The 20,218-nt window shown below is 39.0% G+C and overlaps 1 protein-coding gene across 8 annotated transcripts in view; it reads left to right on the top strand.

Annotated features, from left to right (window-relative positions):
* Positions 1–20,218, top strand: part of MRPL48 (mitochondrial ribosomal protein L48) — a 69,293-nt gene that overhangs the window by 39,000 nt on the left and 10,075 nt on the right. For all 8 annotated transcript variants that reach the window (XM_038568682.1, XM_038568684.1, XM_038568686.1 and 5 more), the window contains 2 exons: positions 1,150–1,238; positions 16,208–16,377. In XM_038568682.1, coding sequence (XP_038424610.1) covers positions 1,150–1,238; positions 16,208–16,377 — 259 coding nt within the window. The remainder of the gene's footprint in view (positions 1–1,149; positions 1,239–16,207; positions 16,378–20,218) is intronic.

Genomic DNA, 20,218 nt, shown 5'->3' with positions numbered 1-20,218 from the left:
GTCTATCCATGTTGTTGCAAATGGCAAAATTTCATTCTTTTTTTATGGCTGAGTAATATCCTGTTGTATATGTATATATACCACATATCCTTTATCCATTCATCATTTGGTAGACACTTGGGCTGTTTCCATAATTTGGCTATTGTAAATAATGCTGCTATAAACATAGAGGTGCATATATCTCTTTGAATTAGTGTTTTTATGTTTTTTTGGGTACATACCCAGCAGTGTGATTACTGGATAATACCACTTTTTGAGAAACCTCCATATTGTTTTCCACAGTGGCTGCACTAGTTTGCATTCCCATCAACAATGCACGAGGGTTCCTTTTTCTCCACATCCCTGCCAATATTTGTTGTTTCTTTTGTTTTTGATTTTTAGCCATTCTGACAGGAATGAGGTGATATCTCCTTGTAGTTTTTATTTGCATTTAGTTCCCTGATGATGAGTGATATTGAGCATCTTCTCATGTGTTGAGCTACAGTTTCTTTATTTTTAAACAAGGATAAAAATAATGAAGACTCAAGTCTTCCTCGAAGGTGGACCCAAGTGGTGCATCACCAGACCTACCACAATAAATATGTGAATGGAGAGCCTAGTTTATACTTGATAGTAGTATACACACACACCGTTCTGTACCTTAGGCTTTTGTTTTCATTGTTATTTACTTAGCAATGTGTATTGGAGATGTTCCATATTAGCACAAATAAATCTAATAGATGGTATGTAAAACTTTGTGGAAATCTGTGATTGTCCTCTTACCTGCTTGTATTTGCCACCTATTTCTTTCTCTGTATGATCCACATTAGAAAACTTCAAAAGGATTATTGCCTGTTGAGGAGCAAGAGAAAACAGGAACACTGTGAGAATGTATTTTCTCCGATCACCAGTGGCCGTAGCAGGAGAGAATTTCTCAAAGAAAGATAGGTAGCAGGGGAGTGGGTATGATTGAGGTACCAAAGGGAGAGATAAAGGGGGTAAATAAGGGTCAGCTCAATATCAAGAAATAGCTCTGGTTCTTTAAGCCAGCAAGAGACCTGCTATCCCCAGATATTCCCAGTCTTGTGGTAGAGAATTGGTCTCCTCACGTGTGATCTGTCTACCCTGAAGGAGCTTTGAAACAGGTTTGTCTTATTTTCTGTTTTTTAGGTGGCATTCTGCTGAATACCAGTCGGCACTACAAGTCAAAGCCTACCCATGGCATTGGAAGATACAAGCACCTAGTTAAAGCACAGGAGGTAAAGAGAGTAGGGGTCCTTTAGAAGAGGATAGTGTGTGGCTTTTGCACAGACTAAAGATCACATATGTATAGGGTGGATAATATTGAAGGTAGAAGGGTGGGGGGACACCTTTTAGTCCTCTCCAGTTATTTAGTTTGGATATTATCCACAGTGAGCTGTTTCTGCCAGCTCTCAATCTTGTCCCTACACTTAGTGAAAAGCAAATGATTTGGTTTTATTATTTGTGGTACTTAAAAAAAAAATCTTCTTAGTATTTATTTCAGTATGGACCCCAGAATAAATGATACATTCACTTAAGCTGAATTGATGGTTTGTGGCAAGTAGTGGCGGATTAGTATTTTCAGCCAAATAGATTTACAGTATTTGCAGATTTAAAAGATATTTATGTTCCTTGGATCCATTGTCACAGATAATTGGGAATTAGTTCTAAGCATTATAAGATTATTTAGCCCATTTCTTAGGATTCCCATAGCTACAGGATTGCTTCTGTGGTAGTGAGATTTCTGTGCATGTGCAGAGGATTTTGTGGTGAGGTGGACCCAACACCGGCCTGAAAATCAGAAAGTCTGGTTTTGAGTCATGATTCTCTCACTTCCTGTAAATAGTAGTTAAGAAGGATTTTGCTCTTCTTTTTAGGGAGACTTCAACATCCCTCTTGGTTCTTTGGCTTGTTGTAATGCTCCCACATAACCATGAACTTTTCCTGTTGCCCCTTTCTCTCCTTAGCAGAGGTCCAGTACACTATATTTGGGCCTCAGAAGCCATTAAACTTGCCATGTTTTCCTGAGCATCCTCCTTCTAGCAAGGAATTTCATGAGAGGACCATTGCCACTTGTATTAGGCAGTCTCCCAGTGGGAAATAGCCCAACTAAAATTATTCATTTGTAGTTTGTAGTAGGAAGAGGACTGAAAATTGGGAACCAGGAAACTTGGAGGCTTAGTTATGCCACTAATTACACCTTCATGACTTTGTTGTTGTTGTTGTTTTTCATAAATTTATGTTATTGGTGTTCAATTTGCCAACATATAGAATAACACCCAGTGCTCATCCCATCAAGTGTCCCCCTCAGTGCCTGTCACCCAGTCACCCCCACCCCCCGCCCACCTCCCTTTCTACCATCACTAGTTCGTTTCCCAGAGTTAGGAGTCTCTCATGTTCTGTCTCCCTTTCTGATATTTCCCACTCATTTTTTCTCCTTTCCCCTTTATTCCCTTTCACTATTTTTTATATTCCCCAAATGAATGAGACCATATAATGTTTGTCCTTCTCCGATTGACGTATTTCACTCAGCATAATCCTTCATGACTTTGGATAATTAACCTTGCTCCTTTGAGCATTGTAGGCTCTGAAATTATATGTAAAATGTTTTCTATGTGCGATTTTTTCTGAAAAGAGAGTCCATTGCTTTTATCAGAGTCTTTTATAAAGGCTGAGAAACTGGATTAGAATATCTTTAAGAGTCTTTTGGCTCGGGATGCCTGAGTTGCTCAGTGGTTGAACGTCTGGCCTTTGGATCGGAGAATGATCCCAGAGTTCCAGGATCCAGTCTTACATTGGGTTCCCTGCATGGAGCCTGCTTCTCCCTCTGCCTGTGTCTCTGCCTCTCTCCCTCTGTGTCTCTCAAGAATAAATAAATAAAATCTAAAAAAAAAAAAAAAAAAAAAAAAAAGCTCTGGTATCATGTAACTCTGTGATGCTCTGAAACATTTATTGAACATCTATTATGTGGTAGTCATTGTTGAGGGTGCCCTGTCTATTCAGACTGGATTGTAATACAATTTTAGAAGATGAATGAACAAGAACCAGTCAGTGCTCAGAGAGCTGGCAAACCATTAGAGGTAAAACACAGATAATTGTGCTCCTCAGCAGAAAGTAACAGGTACTAAAAGGAAGATACAAAGTGCTATTAAAATTCAAAAGAAGGAGTAATCCACACCTTTTCTGAGTTGTGACACCTTAGAGTAGTTGTTGGAGTTGTTTTATTTTGGAATATCCCTCTTCTAAAAGTTCTATATAAATTAGTAGGAGATAAAATTCATTTTGTTAAGATGTGTGTTCTTTGTTATTTTTTTCTTAATTTCTTGGCCCCTATGTCTTAAAAGATAATTTTCTGTGTATGCCATGCTCTCACTTGCTCCCTAGGTTGGTATAAAAGGAAGTTTAATGCCATAATAATAACATCTGTCCCTATCTTTCTCCCTAGTTTCTTCTCTCATCTCAGGGATACCATGTTTTAACTGCATTGAGCCTCTTGCTTTTTTATCCAAATCATCATACTGTTTTAGAGCCTCTCACAAGTCTCTCTATGAAATACATATGTTTCAAGGCTGTTCTGTTTACTTGGAGTATCTTCTCCCTCTTTTTACTTGGCTAATATATCCTCAATCTTTAAATTCTAGTGAGGAGGGCAGCCCGGGTGGCTCAGCAGTTTAGAGCTGCCTTCAGCCCAGGGCCTGATCCTGGAGACCCAGGATCGAGTTCCACGTCAGGCTCCCTGCATGGAGCCTGCTCCTCCCTCTGTGTCTCTGCCTCTCTCTCTCTCTCTCTCTCTCTCTCTCTCTCTGTGTCTACCATAAATAAATAAATAAAATCTTTAAAAAAAAAATTCTAGTGAGGAAGTAGGGTGAGGAGGGAAAAAATGAAGATCTCCTTCTGAGATACCTTCCTGGATTCCCAGCCATGGATTACTTGTCCTACCATGAGCTGCTAGAGTTCCTTGAGCTTCCTCTGTACTATGACTTACTGCTCTGTTTTAATTGTCCATTTGATGACCATTTCCCCTTCTAGATGGTGAGCTTTCTTAGAGTAGAGGCCATGTGTCTGTGTCTTCAGTTTGCAGCAGGGAGCCTGACATCAAGTAGAGGACAGTAAATATTGATTGAGCTGAACTGATATGTGGTTATTGGAACTGCTCCGAGGTTTTGTAAATCAGAGCTGGCAAACACAACTCACTATTTGTAAACAGCTGGTTCCAGATGACCTTGGTTGCTTGAGGGGAGTGATGCTCTCTTTGGTTAAGGTTATAGGCTTTTCTCTGATGTCGTTCGTTGTCCCTGGGTAGCTACCCAGATAGTAGTGAAAGCTGCTGCAGGCTCCTTGCTTCCTGCATGGGACAGTTCGCAAAACCTCTCATCTGCCAGCTTGCAGAGGCTCTGTCCCAGGTTCCTGTCTCTTCTGTTGCAATGGGGAACTGGACTAGAAAAGAAGGCATCCTGTGGTCCCCTTTCTCTCCCTAAGCATAGATCCTAGAAAAAACAATAAGCAATCAAATTCTCTTTTTTAACTCGGGGTCCCATACTGAGTCCTCTCCTCCCTTTAGCCCCACATCCTTAAGACAAGAGTTCATTCTCAGGCACAAAGTGCCCAGGCATTATGGTATTTCTGCTAGTGTAATCTTACATGTTGTATAACCCAGCTTGACTGGCATCAAGGGATCACATTTCAGAGCTTATCTCCACCTAGCACTGTGTCTCAATGTGTAGATCTCATTATTTCCTCAAGGGTCCTAAATCACCTTGTTGAATTTAAAAGGCTTCAGATTGTTTGGAGTGATTTTTATCTCATAGAAATAAATGTGTAGTCCTTTGTATTTGTAGAGTGCTAGGTTATTTCTCCTAAGACCGCTTACTTGACCTCAGCTGTTGTCCTGCCTTCAGTCTTGGGGTAATAACAATCCAAGAACCAGAGAATTGCTAAGAGGAAGATGTGGGATGATGAAATGGAGGCAACATAAATTGTTGTCAGTTTATAATTGTTTTGTGTTCTATTTTCTAGGCCCTGGGGCAAGAGAGTAATGGGTATCTTGTAATGTAAGCAATTTACTTCCTTTTTATAGAATGGCCCCCTAGGAGGTGAGATGTCTTTTCTCTTGGAAACTCTTTACACTGTTGACATAGAGGAGGTGTCTGTCATTTATGACACCTTTTTAGTTTGTTGTAACACCCATAGATAGATTAGCTCCCACAGCCACAAGTCTGTGAGGAGACTGTGGCATCATTCCCAGAAAAATCAGCAGATCAGAATCACTTTATGGTGACAGTCCTAGCTTCCTGGGAACAGAAAGATTAATTTTTGCTGGTGCAGTAACTGTAGGGCTTGACATGGATTATAGGACTGATTTATGGAAGAGTTGGTTTAAATTAGCATCCACATTTTCCCTCAAGTCTACCCCCTGTAACTCATTGAAAAGAAAAACCATCATTGAGCATCTACTATGTGCCAGGCACTGTGTGAGCACAAATGATGCTCAGGTAAATGGGACACAGTCTTCCTACCAAAAGCATAGAGCAGGCTAGGAAGATAGTGCTCAAAAATGTAACTAACTACACGTGTACGTGTTTTATTTGGGGGAATGAACTAAATAACAAGAGAACAAGGTTAAGGAAGCAATTTTCCCTGAAAGGGTCAGTGAAGGTGTTATGGAGGTCACCTCAACAAACATTTACTACTAAAACAAACAAACAAAACCCAAACATTTACTAAATGCCACTCGCATTCATACACTGAGTATGTAAAGTGAACTGACTTTTGGAGTATCCAGCTGTGTGGGGTACACTGAGAAACACTGGGACTGTAAAAAACATAAAAGAGTTCCCCAGAACTTTTCTGGATACAGAGAGTGATTCCTGTGATGATTACTCAGCCTGTGCCATTAGGTGCCCTCGTCTCCAGCTCACCAGTCTCATTCTGTCTTGCCCTTTCTGCTGAGTTATAACCGTGGCAGAGTTTCAGAGGGAGTCGTGTTTGATGAATAATAGTAGTGATCCCTTTCCATTTTCACAGTGCTTTCACATCCATTATCTCTGTGCCTCTCAAGCCATGTGCCCTTGGAGCACTGGTGATCCTAGAGCTGGACCTCTTATTAATGTCAATCTTTCACATTTTAGAAAGATAGTAAGTTAATGGATAGACTTTTCTAAATTTCAGGTTTTTCTCCCATCAGTTTTAGTTGATGAAAACAAATATTAACAGAGAGGTTCAGATGTGTTTTCATATTTTTTGAGATGTAGAGAACTCCATTTATATAACATAATCATGTTTTGTGCTAGTAAAGTCATTTTTGTTGTATATGATGAAGGTATACTGATGAATATTTTATGGTGTTTCACAAAGGGAAACATGATTTTGTTAGGCTCTTTGCAACCAGCAAATTTACAAACAATGCCATTTGATTCACCAACTATCCTGTAAGATAGACAGGGTAGAAAAGGAAACTAATTAAGGCCCATAAAGGATTTCTCTATGACATGTGTCTAGTGAATGATGGAACCAGAACTGGAGTTCAGTTCAACTCAACATTTAATGTTGAGAAATAGAGAAATGAATGAAACATAGTACCTTCTTATAGGAATTGAAATGGTAGTTTGTCTGAAATAATAAAGAGGCCCTCTTAGTTAAGGGGCATAAAAGAATCTTATTTTTCTTTCACATAAAAGTATAAGTAGATATTCCAGCTTTTGGCTTTGGCACACTTATACTGCTTCTATCTCTTAGTTTTGAGATGGCTGCTTCCTTTGCAGCCATCATGTCCACATTTCATCAAGCAAGATGGAGAAAGGGAAAATACTATGCATAAGCTCTTATCTCACCGGCCAGAATTTAGTCACATATCCATACTTACTGGCAAGATTGCTTGGGAAATGTGATTTTAATTATAAATGGTCATATACCCAGTTAAACTGCAGCAGGTTTTTTTTTTTTTTTACTTTGATTTCTTGAATGATTCTTTCATGAATAAAGTTTTCCATCCATAGTTGTGTTTCAGCAGTTATATTATTAAAGGAAAAAGGGGGAATAGATAATGAGGTAACTGGCAGGCTCTGCCCACTTTCCTGGAAAGGAAAGATGGAGGTTAAGAGAAATGTTTTTGAATTAGGAGGATCTGAATTAAAGATTCAGCTCTGATGATTTCTGGTTGTGCGACCTTGGGTACCTTTCTTAACTTTTCCAAGCCACAATTTCCTTGTCTTAATATAGGAATTATATTTCCCACTGTTACTGTGAGAAGTAAACTAAATAAGAAAATTTTAAGAACTTAGCACAGTGCCTGAAACATAGAGCCCATAGGTGGTGATGATGATGATGATGATAGCATTAGTTTGTTTTTTCATAATTACATAGCATTCTATTTTCCTTCCTCAAAACATGCATAACCTTATAATTACTTGTTCTGTATAGGCCTTTCTTGATAGATTGTAAACATTAGTGAGCAGAGACAATGGCTGTCTTATTTTTCTCTTATATCCCTAATCCTAATCTTGCTCATCACTAGCAGTCAGTGTTTGTTGAATAAATGCATACATGTGATTGATAGTGGTGTATCTGGGGGAGGGTCTGCTATGGGAACACATGAGTGGTACCTAACTCAGCCTGAGGAATCAGGGAGAGCTTCCTGGAGAAGCATGAGTTGAATCTTAAAAATAAATAGAAGTTACTTATATTAAGCATGTGGGGTGAACAGTCAAAGGCTCTGCAAGGAAGGAAACCTTCTGGGTAGAGGTAGAGAGACATTGACCCTGGAGATGCAATTGGGGAACTTCTAGTAGTTTTTTTAATCCTAGAGTTTAAAGTGGGTACTAAGGGTTGAGGGACCATGAAACCTGAAAAGTAGGCAGGTTTAGATCAACCCTTTTTAAAAGATACCATTTATTAAGTAACTACTATATACCCTTAAGTATCTCTGCTTACACTGCCCTTTCAACTATATCCACTTGAGGTGGTTGCTCTTGAGATTGCCTTGGGGAGTGTCAACACAGGGTACCTTGTGTTGAATTTGCCTTTGGAAGTGAGCTGCTCTTTATGATTAAATTGAGATTTGATCTCTTTTCCTGTCACTGAACTGTAATTCCTTGAGGGCTAGAACTATTTCTTTGGTATCTTTCATCAGCACTTTGCACACAGCAGGTGCTTAATAAGTATTTCATGAATGCCACTAAGATACCAGGAGCATGATTACCTCCAATTTATAGTACTACTAATGTCCTATTTGTGTATATTACTAAACCTTTTTTTTTTAACTCAACCTTTTTAAAAGATACCATTTATTGTGGCACTTGGGTGGCTCAGTTGGTTAAGCATCTGCCTTCAGCTTGGGTCATGATCCTGGGGTCCTGGGATCAAGTCCTGAGCCCTGAGTCCAGCTCTCTGCTCAGCTTCTTCTCCTTCTCCCTCTTCCCCTCCCCCATGTTTGTGCTCTCTATCGCCCTCTCTGTTGCTCTCTCACTCTTCAAATAAATAAATAAAAATCTTTAAAAAAAAATAAAGACACACCATTTATTGAGTGACTGCTATATACCAGATGCCATAACTACTGTGTGCCAGGCTTTAAAAGCACCTTTCCATTTTTTGGTATTATAGTACACTTATCACAGTAAGCACTGAGTAATGTACAGAATTGTTGAACCACTATATTGTACACCTGAAACTAATAAAATGCTGTATGTTAACTATACTGGAATTGAAATGAAAAACTTAATAAAAAAGAAATTAAAAAAATAAAAGCATTATTCCATTTTATAGTAATATAAATAGTATATTTTATTTAATCCTCAGATATCCTAGTTATTAAAGACCCCGTTCGAGGACCCTAAGACTCCGAGAGATTAAATGACGTGCCTAAATGGCTAGTAATTTCCAGAACCAACATTTGAACCAAGAATGGTCAGAATCTATCTGATGTCTATGCTACTTCCACTTCATAGAAATTCACTATTTCAAGCTTCACAAGAACCTTAGGTGTTACAGGCAAAGAAACTGACACATAGAGAGGTCTTTCAATGTCATTTAGTGACTAAGCAGACAGGCTTTAAGTCCAGCTTTTCTTTGGCTTCCATCTAAGTACAGCGCTTTTTGTGCAGTACCAGGCTGTGCCTCTTGGTCATCCCAGTCAGGGTCAGGCCTTCTGTCTGGTGATGTCTCTTGACAGTGTGCCACATTGAATTATAAACATAGTCACTTGATTTCTGTGTGCTTTATAATAAGTTCATTATGGACTGATCAGAGTACCATCACCAAATCTGAATTTTAAAATTTTCATCACCAGAATTTCTGGAAGCGGAATATGCTGCAGGCATATCTGCTTTTTCACTTGAGGATTAGGATAATACTGTTCCTCCCCAATTTTCCCACCCTGGAGGATACCACCTATAGTGATAGGCAGACACAAGCACTTCCGCAGAATCTAGAGGAGAGAGAGCACCTGGGCTTGGGGCTGCAGACCCAGTTTCCAGCCATGGCTACACATAAAGTGGTTACATTTCCCATTTCCTTATTATTGTGACCATAAATAAGTCATTTCCCCCTTCTAGGTCTCAACTTTCCCAGTGGGTAAAATTAGGAGGGAAAGAAGGAGAGACTATATTATCTCTGGGACCCCTTGCAGATATAGTAGCCTGTCATTCTAATGTGACTCCTTTTTCTGCTTTTTTCCCAGCAAAATTTCCCAGTAACCCTGGGCAAGTATTGTGCTTTCAGAGGGCCTCAGTTTTCTCTCTGTAAAATAGGGATTATAATATGGATGTTTCTTTACAAAAATGGTTTAGTAATTTATTTCATGGCTTATTTGGGGGGTCATAATGCAATTCTTTTTTTCTTTTAATTTTATTTATTTATTCATGAGAGACACACACACACACAGAGAGAGAGAGAGGGAGAGGCAGGCTCCATGAAGGGAGCCTGATGTGGGACTCGATCCCGGGACTCTGGGATCACGCTCTGAGCCAAAGGCAGGCACCCAACTCCTGAGCCACCCAGGCGTCCCATCATAGTAGTAATTCTACAGGGATCTAAGAATGGCTACCCTGGACCATCATACACTGAATCCAGGTCAGTCATAGGAGTGCCAGGGTTTGATGGTAGACAGTAGTCCATCATCCCTGCCACATTTCTCCTAGCTTTCCTACCTGACTCTCTCCATGTGCAGTCAGGGTGGCTTTCCATGAACACAGCTTTAGTCATGTACATGCTTTGCACAGATATCTTTAATAAGTCCCCTGGATGGTTAGAAGGGCACAAACACAGGCAGTAGGGATAGAAAAGAGGGGATGCATAAGAGAAGATTGTACAGGTAAAATTATAGGAACTGGTGACTGATACTATATGCAGGCAAGCTCTTGCTGGCTATGATATGCCCTGGCTCAGAACTGAAATATAATGTTAAAATGGGCTCTTGATAATGTGGATAGGTCCAAGCATATCTAGGCCAACACAGAAAAGCAAGTGAGATGCCAAGAGGGATACTGGAATCAGCCTTTTTTGTTTTGTTTTGTTCCCCTAAAGCAACACCTTTGAAGAGCCCTGGCATTTTCCCTAGTTATAAAAGCCTCCTAAAGGCTTTAGAGAAGCTCCTCCCCTCTCTGCTGGAAAATTTTAGCGGTTCCCCGTCGCATTCCAGCATTCCAACCTTAGCATTCTCTGACTGCAGTGCTGAATGTCTTGATGAGAAGTCGGGATTGCTGCACTTGGCCACGAGTGTGGTAGGCTCTGAAAAAGAGAGCCAGGTCCCTGATCTTTGATGGTTGGTCTCCAAAGGTTGGCTTCTCACTCAGCAAAGTCTAAGACCCTGCAGTGGCCACCACTGTTAAGAATTTTAGCAATGAGGGTTCCCTGGGTGGCGCAGCGGTTTAGCGCCTGCCTTTGGCCCAGGGCGCGATCCTGGAGATCCGGGATCGAATCCCACGTCGGGCTCCCGGTGCATGGAGCCTGCTTCTCACTCTGCCTGCGTCTCTGCCTCTCTCTCTCTGTGTAACTATCATAAATAAATAGAAATTTAAAAAAAAAAAAAAAAGAATTTTAGCAATGAGAAACCATAAGAGACTATATACATAATAAAGGAGTGAGAAAGATCTTCATCATAAAGATAAGAAATCCAGAAACTATAAAGGCTATAAAAAGTTTAACAGTGCGCAGGCTGCAATGGAAAAATCCCTGCTTTGGGGGTTAGAAAGTCTAGGTTTTAGTTCCTAGGATCTGTCTTGTCTGGCTGTGTTGCTCTGGGGAAGATGTTTAATCTCTCTGGGCTTCTTATTCTTCCCCTGCAAAGATGAAGAACTGGGACAAAATAATCTCTAAATGCTGTCCAGTTCTAAAATTCTAAAATTGTGATTCATTGAATGTTTTCTCTTTGCCAGGCCTTGTGTTAGACAGGAGCATAAGATGGAAAATAGTAATAAAAGTTAATATAGGGGATCCCTGGGTGGCTCAGCGGTTTGGCGCCTGCCTTTGGCCCACAGCGCGACCCTGGAGTCCCGGGATCGAGTCCCGCATCGGGCTCCAGGCATGGAGCCTGCTTCTCCCTCTGCCTGTGTCTCTGCCTCTCTCTCACTTTCTCTATCATAAATAAATAAATAAAATCTTTAAAAATAAATAAATAAATAAAAGTTAATATATAATATATATAATTATGAACATAAATTATGAACATAAGAATGAAAATAGCAATAAATAATAATATATATAATTATGTGACATGGATTGTAATAACCACTTTACATAGTGTTTTGTTCAGTTCTCAGAACATCCCTGTGAGATCAGGTCTGTCATAGGTATTACCGGTTTTATGAAAGGACCGTTTCTTGGCCCTCCTCCTCCTCCCCTAAATTGGGCCTCTGCTATCTTAGACTGACCTAAAGAGCAGTGATGGGAGAGAACCATTTTAGGTGCTCTGCCAGGAACAGTTCTGCTGTGGCAGCCACTTAGGCTGTTGGCTGTTAGATAAGGGTGATTTAGGACATGTAAATAGAGATAGGTTTTTTGCCCTTTTTCTTTTTTTTTTAAGATTTTATTTATTTATTCATGAGAGGCATGTTTATTCATGAGAGACAGAGAGAGAGAAGCAGAGACACAGGCAGCAGAGACACAGGCAGAGGGAGAAGCAGGCCCCCCACAGGGAACCCGATGTGGGGGGACCCGATTCCCGGACTGGGATCACACCCTGAGCCGAAGGCAGATGCCCAGCCGCTGATACACCCAGGCGTCCCTGCCCTTTTTCTTAAAAGAACTATTTCTACCATATAGCAAGACTTATTATAAATCTCCAGTACGTAGGACATGTGGTATTGGCTCAAGGATAGGCAAACAGCCCGAAGGAACAGAATAAAGAGTACAGAAACTGATCCTCATATCTTTGGGTACTTATATGGCAAAGGTGACACTACCATGCAATGGTACTAATGGTACTAAGTCAACTGGACTGGATGATCATGTGAAAAAAATTATTCTTAACTCCTATTTCACACCATACACAAACACCACTTAAAAATAGATTGTAGGGCAGCCCGGGTGGCTCAGCGGTTTAGCACAGTCTTCAGCCCAGGGCGTAATCCTGGAGACCTGGGATCAAGAAACAGAGCCTGTTTCTCCCTCTGCCTGTGTCTGTGTGTGTGTGCGTGTCTCTCTCTCATGAATAAATAAATAAAATCTTTTAAAAAAATAAATAAATAAAAATAGATTGTAGATCTAAATGTAAATGCTTAAAATAATCACACTACTAGAAAATAACATATGAGAGTATCTTCATGATCTTAAGATAGAGATTTCTTAAGTGGGACACAGAAATCACTGTAACTGTAAATGAATGAGTAAATTGAATTACATTAAAAAAAAAGAGCTTCTGCTCCTCAGGATGCACCATGAAAAAGTGAAGAGGGAAGCTACGGGGAGGGAGAAGATATTTGCAGCACGTTTATTTAACAAAGGATCAAATCTAGAGTATAGAAAGAATGTCTACAAATCAATAAGAGAAAGGCAGACAACCCAATCTAAAAAATGAGCAAAATACTTGAATAGGCAGGTTACAAAAGAGAGTATCCAAATGGAAAGGTGCTTAGGCTCAATAGACGTAAAGGAACCACAAGTTAAAACCCAAATTCATTATCACATACCAGCCAGAATGGCTAAAACAAACCAGAAAACCTGACTCTAAGTTTTGTGTTGGCAAGGATATAGAACAATTAGAACTCTCATTAATTCTGATGGGAGACTAAATTGGAAATATCTTTGTAAAACTGTTTTAGAGTATTTATTAAAGACGAATATGCATACTCTCTAAGTCAGTAGTAGTTCAGGCTTTAGGTATATCCCCAACAGAAATGCATACATGTGTTCACTGAAAGATACATACAAGAACATAAGTAGTACTATTATTCATTATGGTCCCACACTGGAAACAACCCAGATTTCCATCAACTGTAAAAAAAGATTTAAAAAAAGATAAATAGGGATGCCTGGGTGGCTCAGCGGTTTAGCGCCTGCCTTCGGCCCAGGGCATGATCCTGGAGTCCCATATAGAGCTCCCTGCATGGAGTCCTGCTTCTCCCTCTGCCTGTGTCTCTGCCTCTCTCTCTCTCTCTCTCTCTCTCTCTCTCTGTGTCTCTCATGAATAAATAAATAAATAAAATCTTTAAAAAAATATTGTTGCATATTCATATAATAGACTACTAGAGCAATGAGAAGGAAAGAACTGTTGTTTCAGCTACTACATGATGAATCTTACAAATATAATGAACGAAAGAAGCCAGATATAAAAGAGAACATAGCGTATCATTCCATTTTCATGAATTTTAAAAACAGGCAAATGGTTTTAGAAATAAGAATAGTGGGCAGCCTGGGTGGCTCAGTGGTTTAGTGTGGCCTTCAGCCCAGGGCATGATCCTGGAGACCGGGTATCGAGTCCCACATCAGGCTCCCTGTGTGGAGCCTGCTTCTCCCTCTGCCTGTGTCTCTGCCTCTCTCTCTGTCTCTCTTTCTCTCTCTCTGTCTCTCATGATTGAGTTAAAAAAAAAAAAGAAAGAAAGAAAAGAATAGTGGTCGGGAGGCAGGAGCTTTTGGGGTGCTGGTAGTGGTCTATTTGTTATCAGGATACTGATTATACATGTATTTTCACTTTGTGAAGTATTTTCACGTTTTGAAAATTCATTGAGCTGTGCTATTTATGCATTTTTTTCAGTACGAATACTGTATTCCAATAAAATTTTTACTAAAAAATTTTTAAAACCATAGTAGATTTTTGGGGCACCTGGCTGGTTCAGTTAGTAGAGTTTGTGATCTTTGAGCTCGGGGTTGTAAGTTTGAGCCCCATGTTGGCTGTAGAGATATTTAAAAATAAAATCTTAAAAAAAATAGTAGAGGGGCGCCTGGATGGCTCAGTCATTTAAGCATCTGACTCTTGGTTTTACCTCAGGTCATGATCTCATGGGTTGTGGAATCAACCCCACGTCAGGCTCTGTGCTCACTGGGGAGTCCTCTTGAAGATTCTCTCCTCTGCCCCTCCCCCCACTCACATCACTCTCTCTCTCTCAAATGAATAAGTAAATCTTAAAAAAATAGAGACACCTGGGTAACTTAGTCGGTTAAGCATCTACTTTCAGCTTAGGTCATGATCCCAGGGTCCTGGGATCGTGCCCTGCTCAGTGGAGAGCCTGCCTCTCCTTCTCCTTCTGCTTCTCCCCCCAGGCCCACTCTCTCTCAAATAAATACATAAATAAAATCTTTACAAAGTAAATAAAAAATAAAGATAAAATTCAAGAAAGTAATTTTATGATTCTAGTTATGAACTGACAAAAGATTTACATTATTAAAAATTGTTTAAATACAGAGGGGAAATAGTTAAAAAGTCTCCTTCCCACTTATATGCCTGAGCTATCCAGTTCTCTCATAAGCAGCCAGTGATATTAGTATTTTTGTGCATCCTTCCAGACATAGTTTTTGAATATGCAAGCAAATAAATATGTCTATAATTATACACACAGACTTTTTTTATATGTATGGCAGTATTTTGAACATGTTATTCTACAGTTTGCTTTTATCACTTATTTTAAAGACCTTTCCATATAGTAGTACATAAAGAAATGCCTTATTCCTTCTTACAGCTGCATAATGTACTATTGTATGGATGTTCCATGATATATTTAACAGGTCCCTCCTCTAGATGGGATTTAGGTTAGATTATTTCCAGTTGAGAAACTTTCTTGATCCTGATCTGTGTTGGGTTAAATATCTACTTTCCCAGGCCTCATTTTAACTTTTTACTGCAGCCTGCACAGATTGATACATAGTGAAGTAATACAAAAGGGTAAAGTACAGATAATTTGTCTATCTCTCAATTCTTTCTTTCTTTCTTTCTTTTTTTTTTTAAGATTTCTTTATTTGAGAGAAAGAGAGAGAGAGAGTGCAAGTACATGTGCATGTGAACATGTGTTCAGGGAGTGGGTTGGGAGGAGAGGCAGAGGGAGAAGGGAAAGAAACCCAAGCAGAGTGTGCTGAGCATGGAGTCCAATGCAGGGCTTGATCTAATGATCCTGAGATCAGGACCTGAGCCAAAATCGAGAGTTGGATGCTTAACTGACTGTGCCACCCAAGCGCCCCATCTACCTCTCAATTCTTAAAAGGAAGACTAAATGATTGCAGAATTTCAAAGCTAGGAGAGCTGGAAGAGATCTAATGCTGAGTTTCCTTGCAATTCATTTAAGATTCTGATGAAAGCTAACAATTCTTTAAGAAAAATATACACTAAAAAAAAAAAGAAAGAAAAATATACACTTATAAAACTTTATGTATAAATTTTGAGGTTGATAGACCACTTGAAATTCCTCAATGGGTTCTAGATTAAGAATCTGTTATCTAGTATAACCCCAATAATTTGAAAATTGGGGAGCTGAGGACCAGAGATGGGAGGTAGGTGAGTCTCATAATAAGTTAATTGTAGAAGATAGTCACTTGTATTCGTATTAAAGTAATGCCAGCAATAGTCCCTCTCCTTTCATTGGCTGGTATCACAGCCCAGACTGGCAAGGGAAGCCAACCATTTCTTCCTTGGGGAACTTCAGTTTGAAGGTAAGGTAACCTAAGAGAGAAAAATGGTAAACAAACTTATTTGAAAGATTGATTTCTTTGATATCAAGATGAGATGATTAGAATTTTTTGTATAATACTTTGATTTATTTTCTTTTTCCTTTTGTTTTCTGTTCAGCCCAAGAAGAAGAAGGGAAAAGTAGAAGTGAGACCCATTAATTTGGGGACAGATTATGAATATGGAGTTTTAAACATTCACCTGACTGCATACGACATGGCCCTAGCAGAACGTTATGCCCAATATGTTCACCACCTCTGCAACCATCTATCCATTAAAGTTGAGGAAAGGTATGAAGGATGCCTTTGCATGGGATGTTCTTGGTTTGAGTAGCATGCTCTGCTTTATTGTTATTGTTAAATGAGGTTTTGAGACATAATTTACATTTAGTAAAATTCACCCTTTTTAGGCATATAGTTTACCACAATCAGAATATAAAACAATTCCATTAACCCCAAAATGCCCCTAGTGCCCAGGTGTAGTCATATCCCTGGCAACCAACAATTAATATTCTGTCCCATTGTTTCAAGTCTCCAGAATTTCATGTAAATGGAATCATACAGTATGTAGGCTTTTGTCTCTGGCCTCTTTCACTCAGCATAATGTGTTTAAGATTCTTCCTTATATTTTATTGCTGAGTAGTGTTCTATTATATGGTGGACCTTAATTGGCTTATCCATTCACCAGTTGATGTACATATGTATTGCTTCTTTTTATTGGTGATTTTGACTAAAGCTCCATAAGCATTTTTATGTATGTTTTTGTGGGGCAGATATCTTTTCTTCTGGATAGCTACCTAAGCCTGGGATTTGGGGGTTATATGATGACTGTATATTTATAAAAAACTGATATCTGTTTTCCAAAGTGGCTGCACCATTTTGTTTTCCCACCAACAACGTATGATGATTACAGTAATTCCTTTTCCTGGTCAGCACTTGGTACTGTCAATTTTTTCCTAATGCTATTCTAATAAATATATAGTGGTATCCTCGGAGTTTTTAATTTTCATTTCTCTAGTAAATAATGATTTTGAACATCTTTTCATATGCTTGTTTGCCTTCTGTATATCTGCTTTGATGACATGTCCAAATCTTTTGTCCATTTTTAAAATTGGGTTGTTTGTTTTCTTATTATTGAATTATGAAAATTCTGTATCTATTTTTGGATACCAGTTTTTTTTTCAGTGTGTGTTTTGCAAATATTTTCTCCCTGCCTATGACTTATCTTGTCATCTTCTTAGCTGAGTCCTTTGGAGGGCAGACTTTTTTTAAGTTGATGTTCAGTTTATTAATTTTTTCTTTTATCGTTCATGCGTTAAGTGTCATATCTAAGAAAAATATTCTCCTGTGTTTTCTTCTAGAAGTTCTATAGTTTTAAGTTTCACATTTAGGTCCATTATCTATTTTTAGGGGTTTTTTTTGGGGGGGGAATGGTATGAGATACGGGTCAAAATTCTTTTTTTTCATATAAATATCCAGTTATTCCAGCACCATTTGTTAAAAAGATTTTCTATCTTTATCAACTTATCTTAGCACTTTTTGAAAATCAATTAACCATGTATGTGTGGGTCTATTTCTTAACTCTATTCTGTTATTATTGTGACTTATGTATCTATGCTTATACCAGTACCACACTGTCTTGATTACTGTACCTTGATTACTGAAACTACAACTTTGTTCTTTTTTTATTCATTTTTTTAAAAGATTTTATTTACTTATTTATTTATTTAAATTTTCTTTTTTTTAAGATTTTATTTATTCATGAGAGACACAGAGAGAGAGAGAGAGGCAGAGGGAGAAGCAGGCTCCATTCTGGGAGCCTGATGTGGGACTTGATCCCAGGTCTCCAGGATCAGGCCCCGGGCTGAAGGCGGTGCTAAACTGCTGAGCCGCCCGGGCTGCCCTCATTTGGTTTTCTTTTCTTTTCTTTTTTTTTTTAAGGTTTTTAATCTATTTATTCATGATAGACATAGAGAGAGAGAGAGGCAGAGACACAGGCAGAGGGAGAAGCAGGCTCCATGGTAGGAGCCTGACGCGGGACCCAATCCCCGGACTCCAGGATCGTGCCCTGGGCCAAAGACAGGTGCCAAACCGCTGAGCCACCCAGGGATCCCCTCATTTGGTTTTCTATATAAATTTTAGAATTAGTTGATTTCTACATAAAGGAATCTGATGGAATTTTATTGGGATTATGTTGAATCTGTGAGTCAATTTAAATAGAATTGACATCAATTTGATTCCCTGATCTATTAACAAGGTATATCTCCCCATTTTTTTAAGGGTTTCTTTATCTGCTCTGCTTTTCATTTAATCTTTGGATTTGCTGGAAAACTGTAGGGAAGGAGAACTAACATTTACTGGCTGCCTACTCCAGGCCAGGCACTTTATATATCTTATCTCAGTGTTTCAGAAAGTGTGGGATGCCCTGTAGTTTGCTTTAAATAACATTAAATCACATGGTGAGAAATTTCTTCCCTTTTTAACTCTCATTCAACCTAATTATGTCAAGGAGAAATTCTTTGTGTGATTCTAGTATGTCCTGAATGCTACTCCAGCACTTCCTAATTTTCATAGCAGGGAAGAGATCCTCAGACTCCGAGTCTTTGGCTAGCATAATATCTAGCTAGAATTTTACATTATTTTGTTTTCTTTCCGTTGTACTTTTTTTTTCTTTTAAGTGATTTCTAGGCCCAATGTGGGGCTTGAACTCATGACCCTGAGATGAAGAGTTGTGTTCTACCGACTGAACCATCCAGACACCCCTTTTATTTCTTAAAACAAATCTCTATTGATGGCAGCTGAAACTAGTCTTCCATTTACAATAGTGATATAAAGACAGACTTATTGAGATATAATTTACATTCAGTAAAATTCACCCTTTCAGTGGACAATTTCTATGAGTTTTGACAAATGCACACAGTAAATACCATTATAATCAAGATATAGAACATTTACACTATCTCAAGAAGTTCCATCCTGCCTTTGTAGTTAATCCCTCCCCTTACTCCCAGTCCCTCACAACTACTGGTCTGTTTTCCTTTTAGTTTTGCCTTTTCCAGAATGTGATATAAGTGAAATTATACAGTATTTTTTCTTTTGAGTCTGGCTTCTTCCACTAAGGATAATGTATTTGAGACTCATCTCTGTTTTTGCCTGTATCAAATAGTTTGTTCCTTCTTGTTGCTGATTATCATTTCATTGAATGGATGTATGTTTGTTTATCTATTCAATGAATTGAAGGACATTTGTGTTATTTCCAGTTTTTGGCAGTTATAAACAAAGCCACTATAAACATATACAGGTTTTTGTGAGAACATAAGTTTTCATTTCTCTGTGTGATTGCTGGGTCGAATGGTAAGTACAGTGGATTATTTTTTAAGATTTTATTTATTTATCCATGAGAGACACAGAGAGAGAAGCAGAGACATAGGCAGAAGGAGAAGCAAACTGCCTATGGGGAGCCTGATGCAGGACTCTGATCCTAGGACCATGGGATCATGACCTGAGCCAAAGGCAGATGCTCAGCCACTGAACCACCCAGGTGCCCTGATTTTTTTTTTTTTATTAAAAGATTTTATTTATTCATAGAGACAGAGAGAGAGGGACAGAGACACAGGCAGAGGGAGAAGCAGGCTCCATGCAGAGAGCCCGATGCGGGACTCGATCCCAGGGTCTCCAGGATCACACCCCAGGCTGAAGGCGGTGCTAAATCGCTGCACCATTGGGGCTGCCCTGATTTTTAAATTTATAAGAATCTGCCTACCAAACTGTCTACCAAAGTGGGTATACCATTTTCTTTCTCATCAGCAACATGAATCCCAGTTGCTCTACAAAAAGTTTATTCATTCATTCATTCATTCATTCATTCATTTATAAGATTTTATTTATTTATTCATGAGAGACAAAGAGAGAGAGGCAGAGACATAGGCAGAAGGAGAAGCAGGCTCCCTGTGGAGAGCTTGATGCGGCACTTGATCCCAGGACCCTGGGATCCCAACCTGAGCCAAAGGCAGACGCTCAACCACTGAGCCACCCAGGTACCCCCCAAAAGCTTATTTTTTAAACTAACTTTTTAAGTGAATTGATTTAAAGAAAAATATTTAATTAATAATCATTTGTGTGGTTTACCATT

Source organism: Canis lupus, chromosome 21 (genome assembly GCF_011100685.1).
Source record: "Canis lupus familiaris isolate Mischka breed German Shepherd chromosome 21, alternate assembly UU_Cfam_GSD_1.0, whole genome shotgun sequence".
In the NCBI taxonomy this organism is placed as follows: Eukaryota; Metazoa; Chordata; class Mammalia; order Carnivora; family Canidae; genus Canis; species Canis lupus.
Note: the sequence above shows the minus strand (reverse complement) of the source record. Positions and strands in the feature narration are given on the sequence as shown.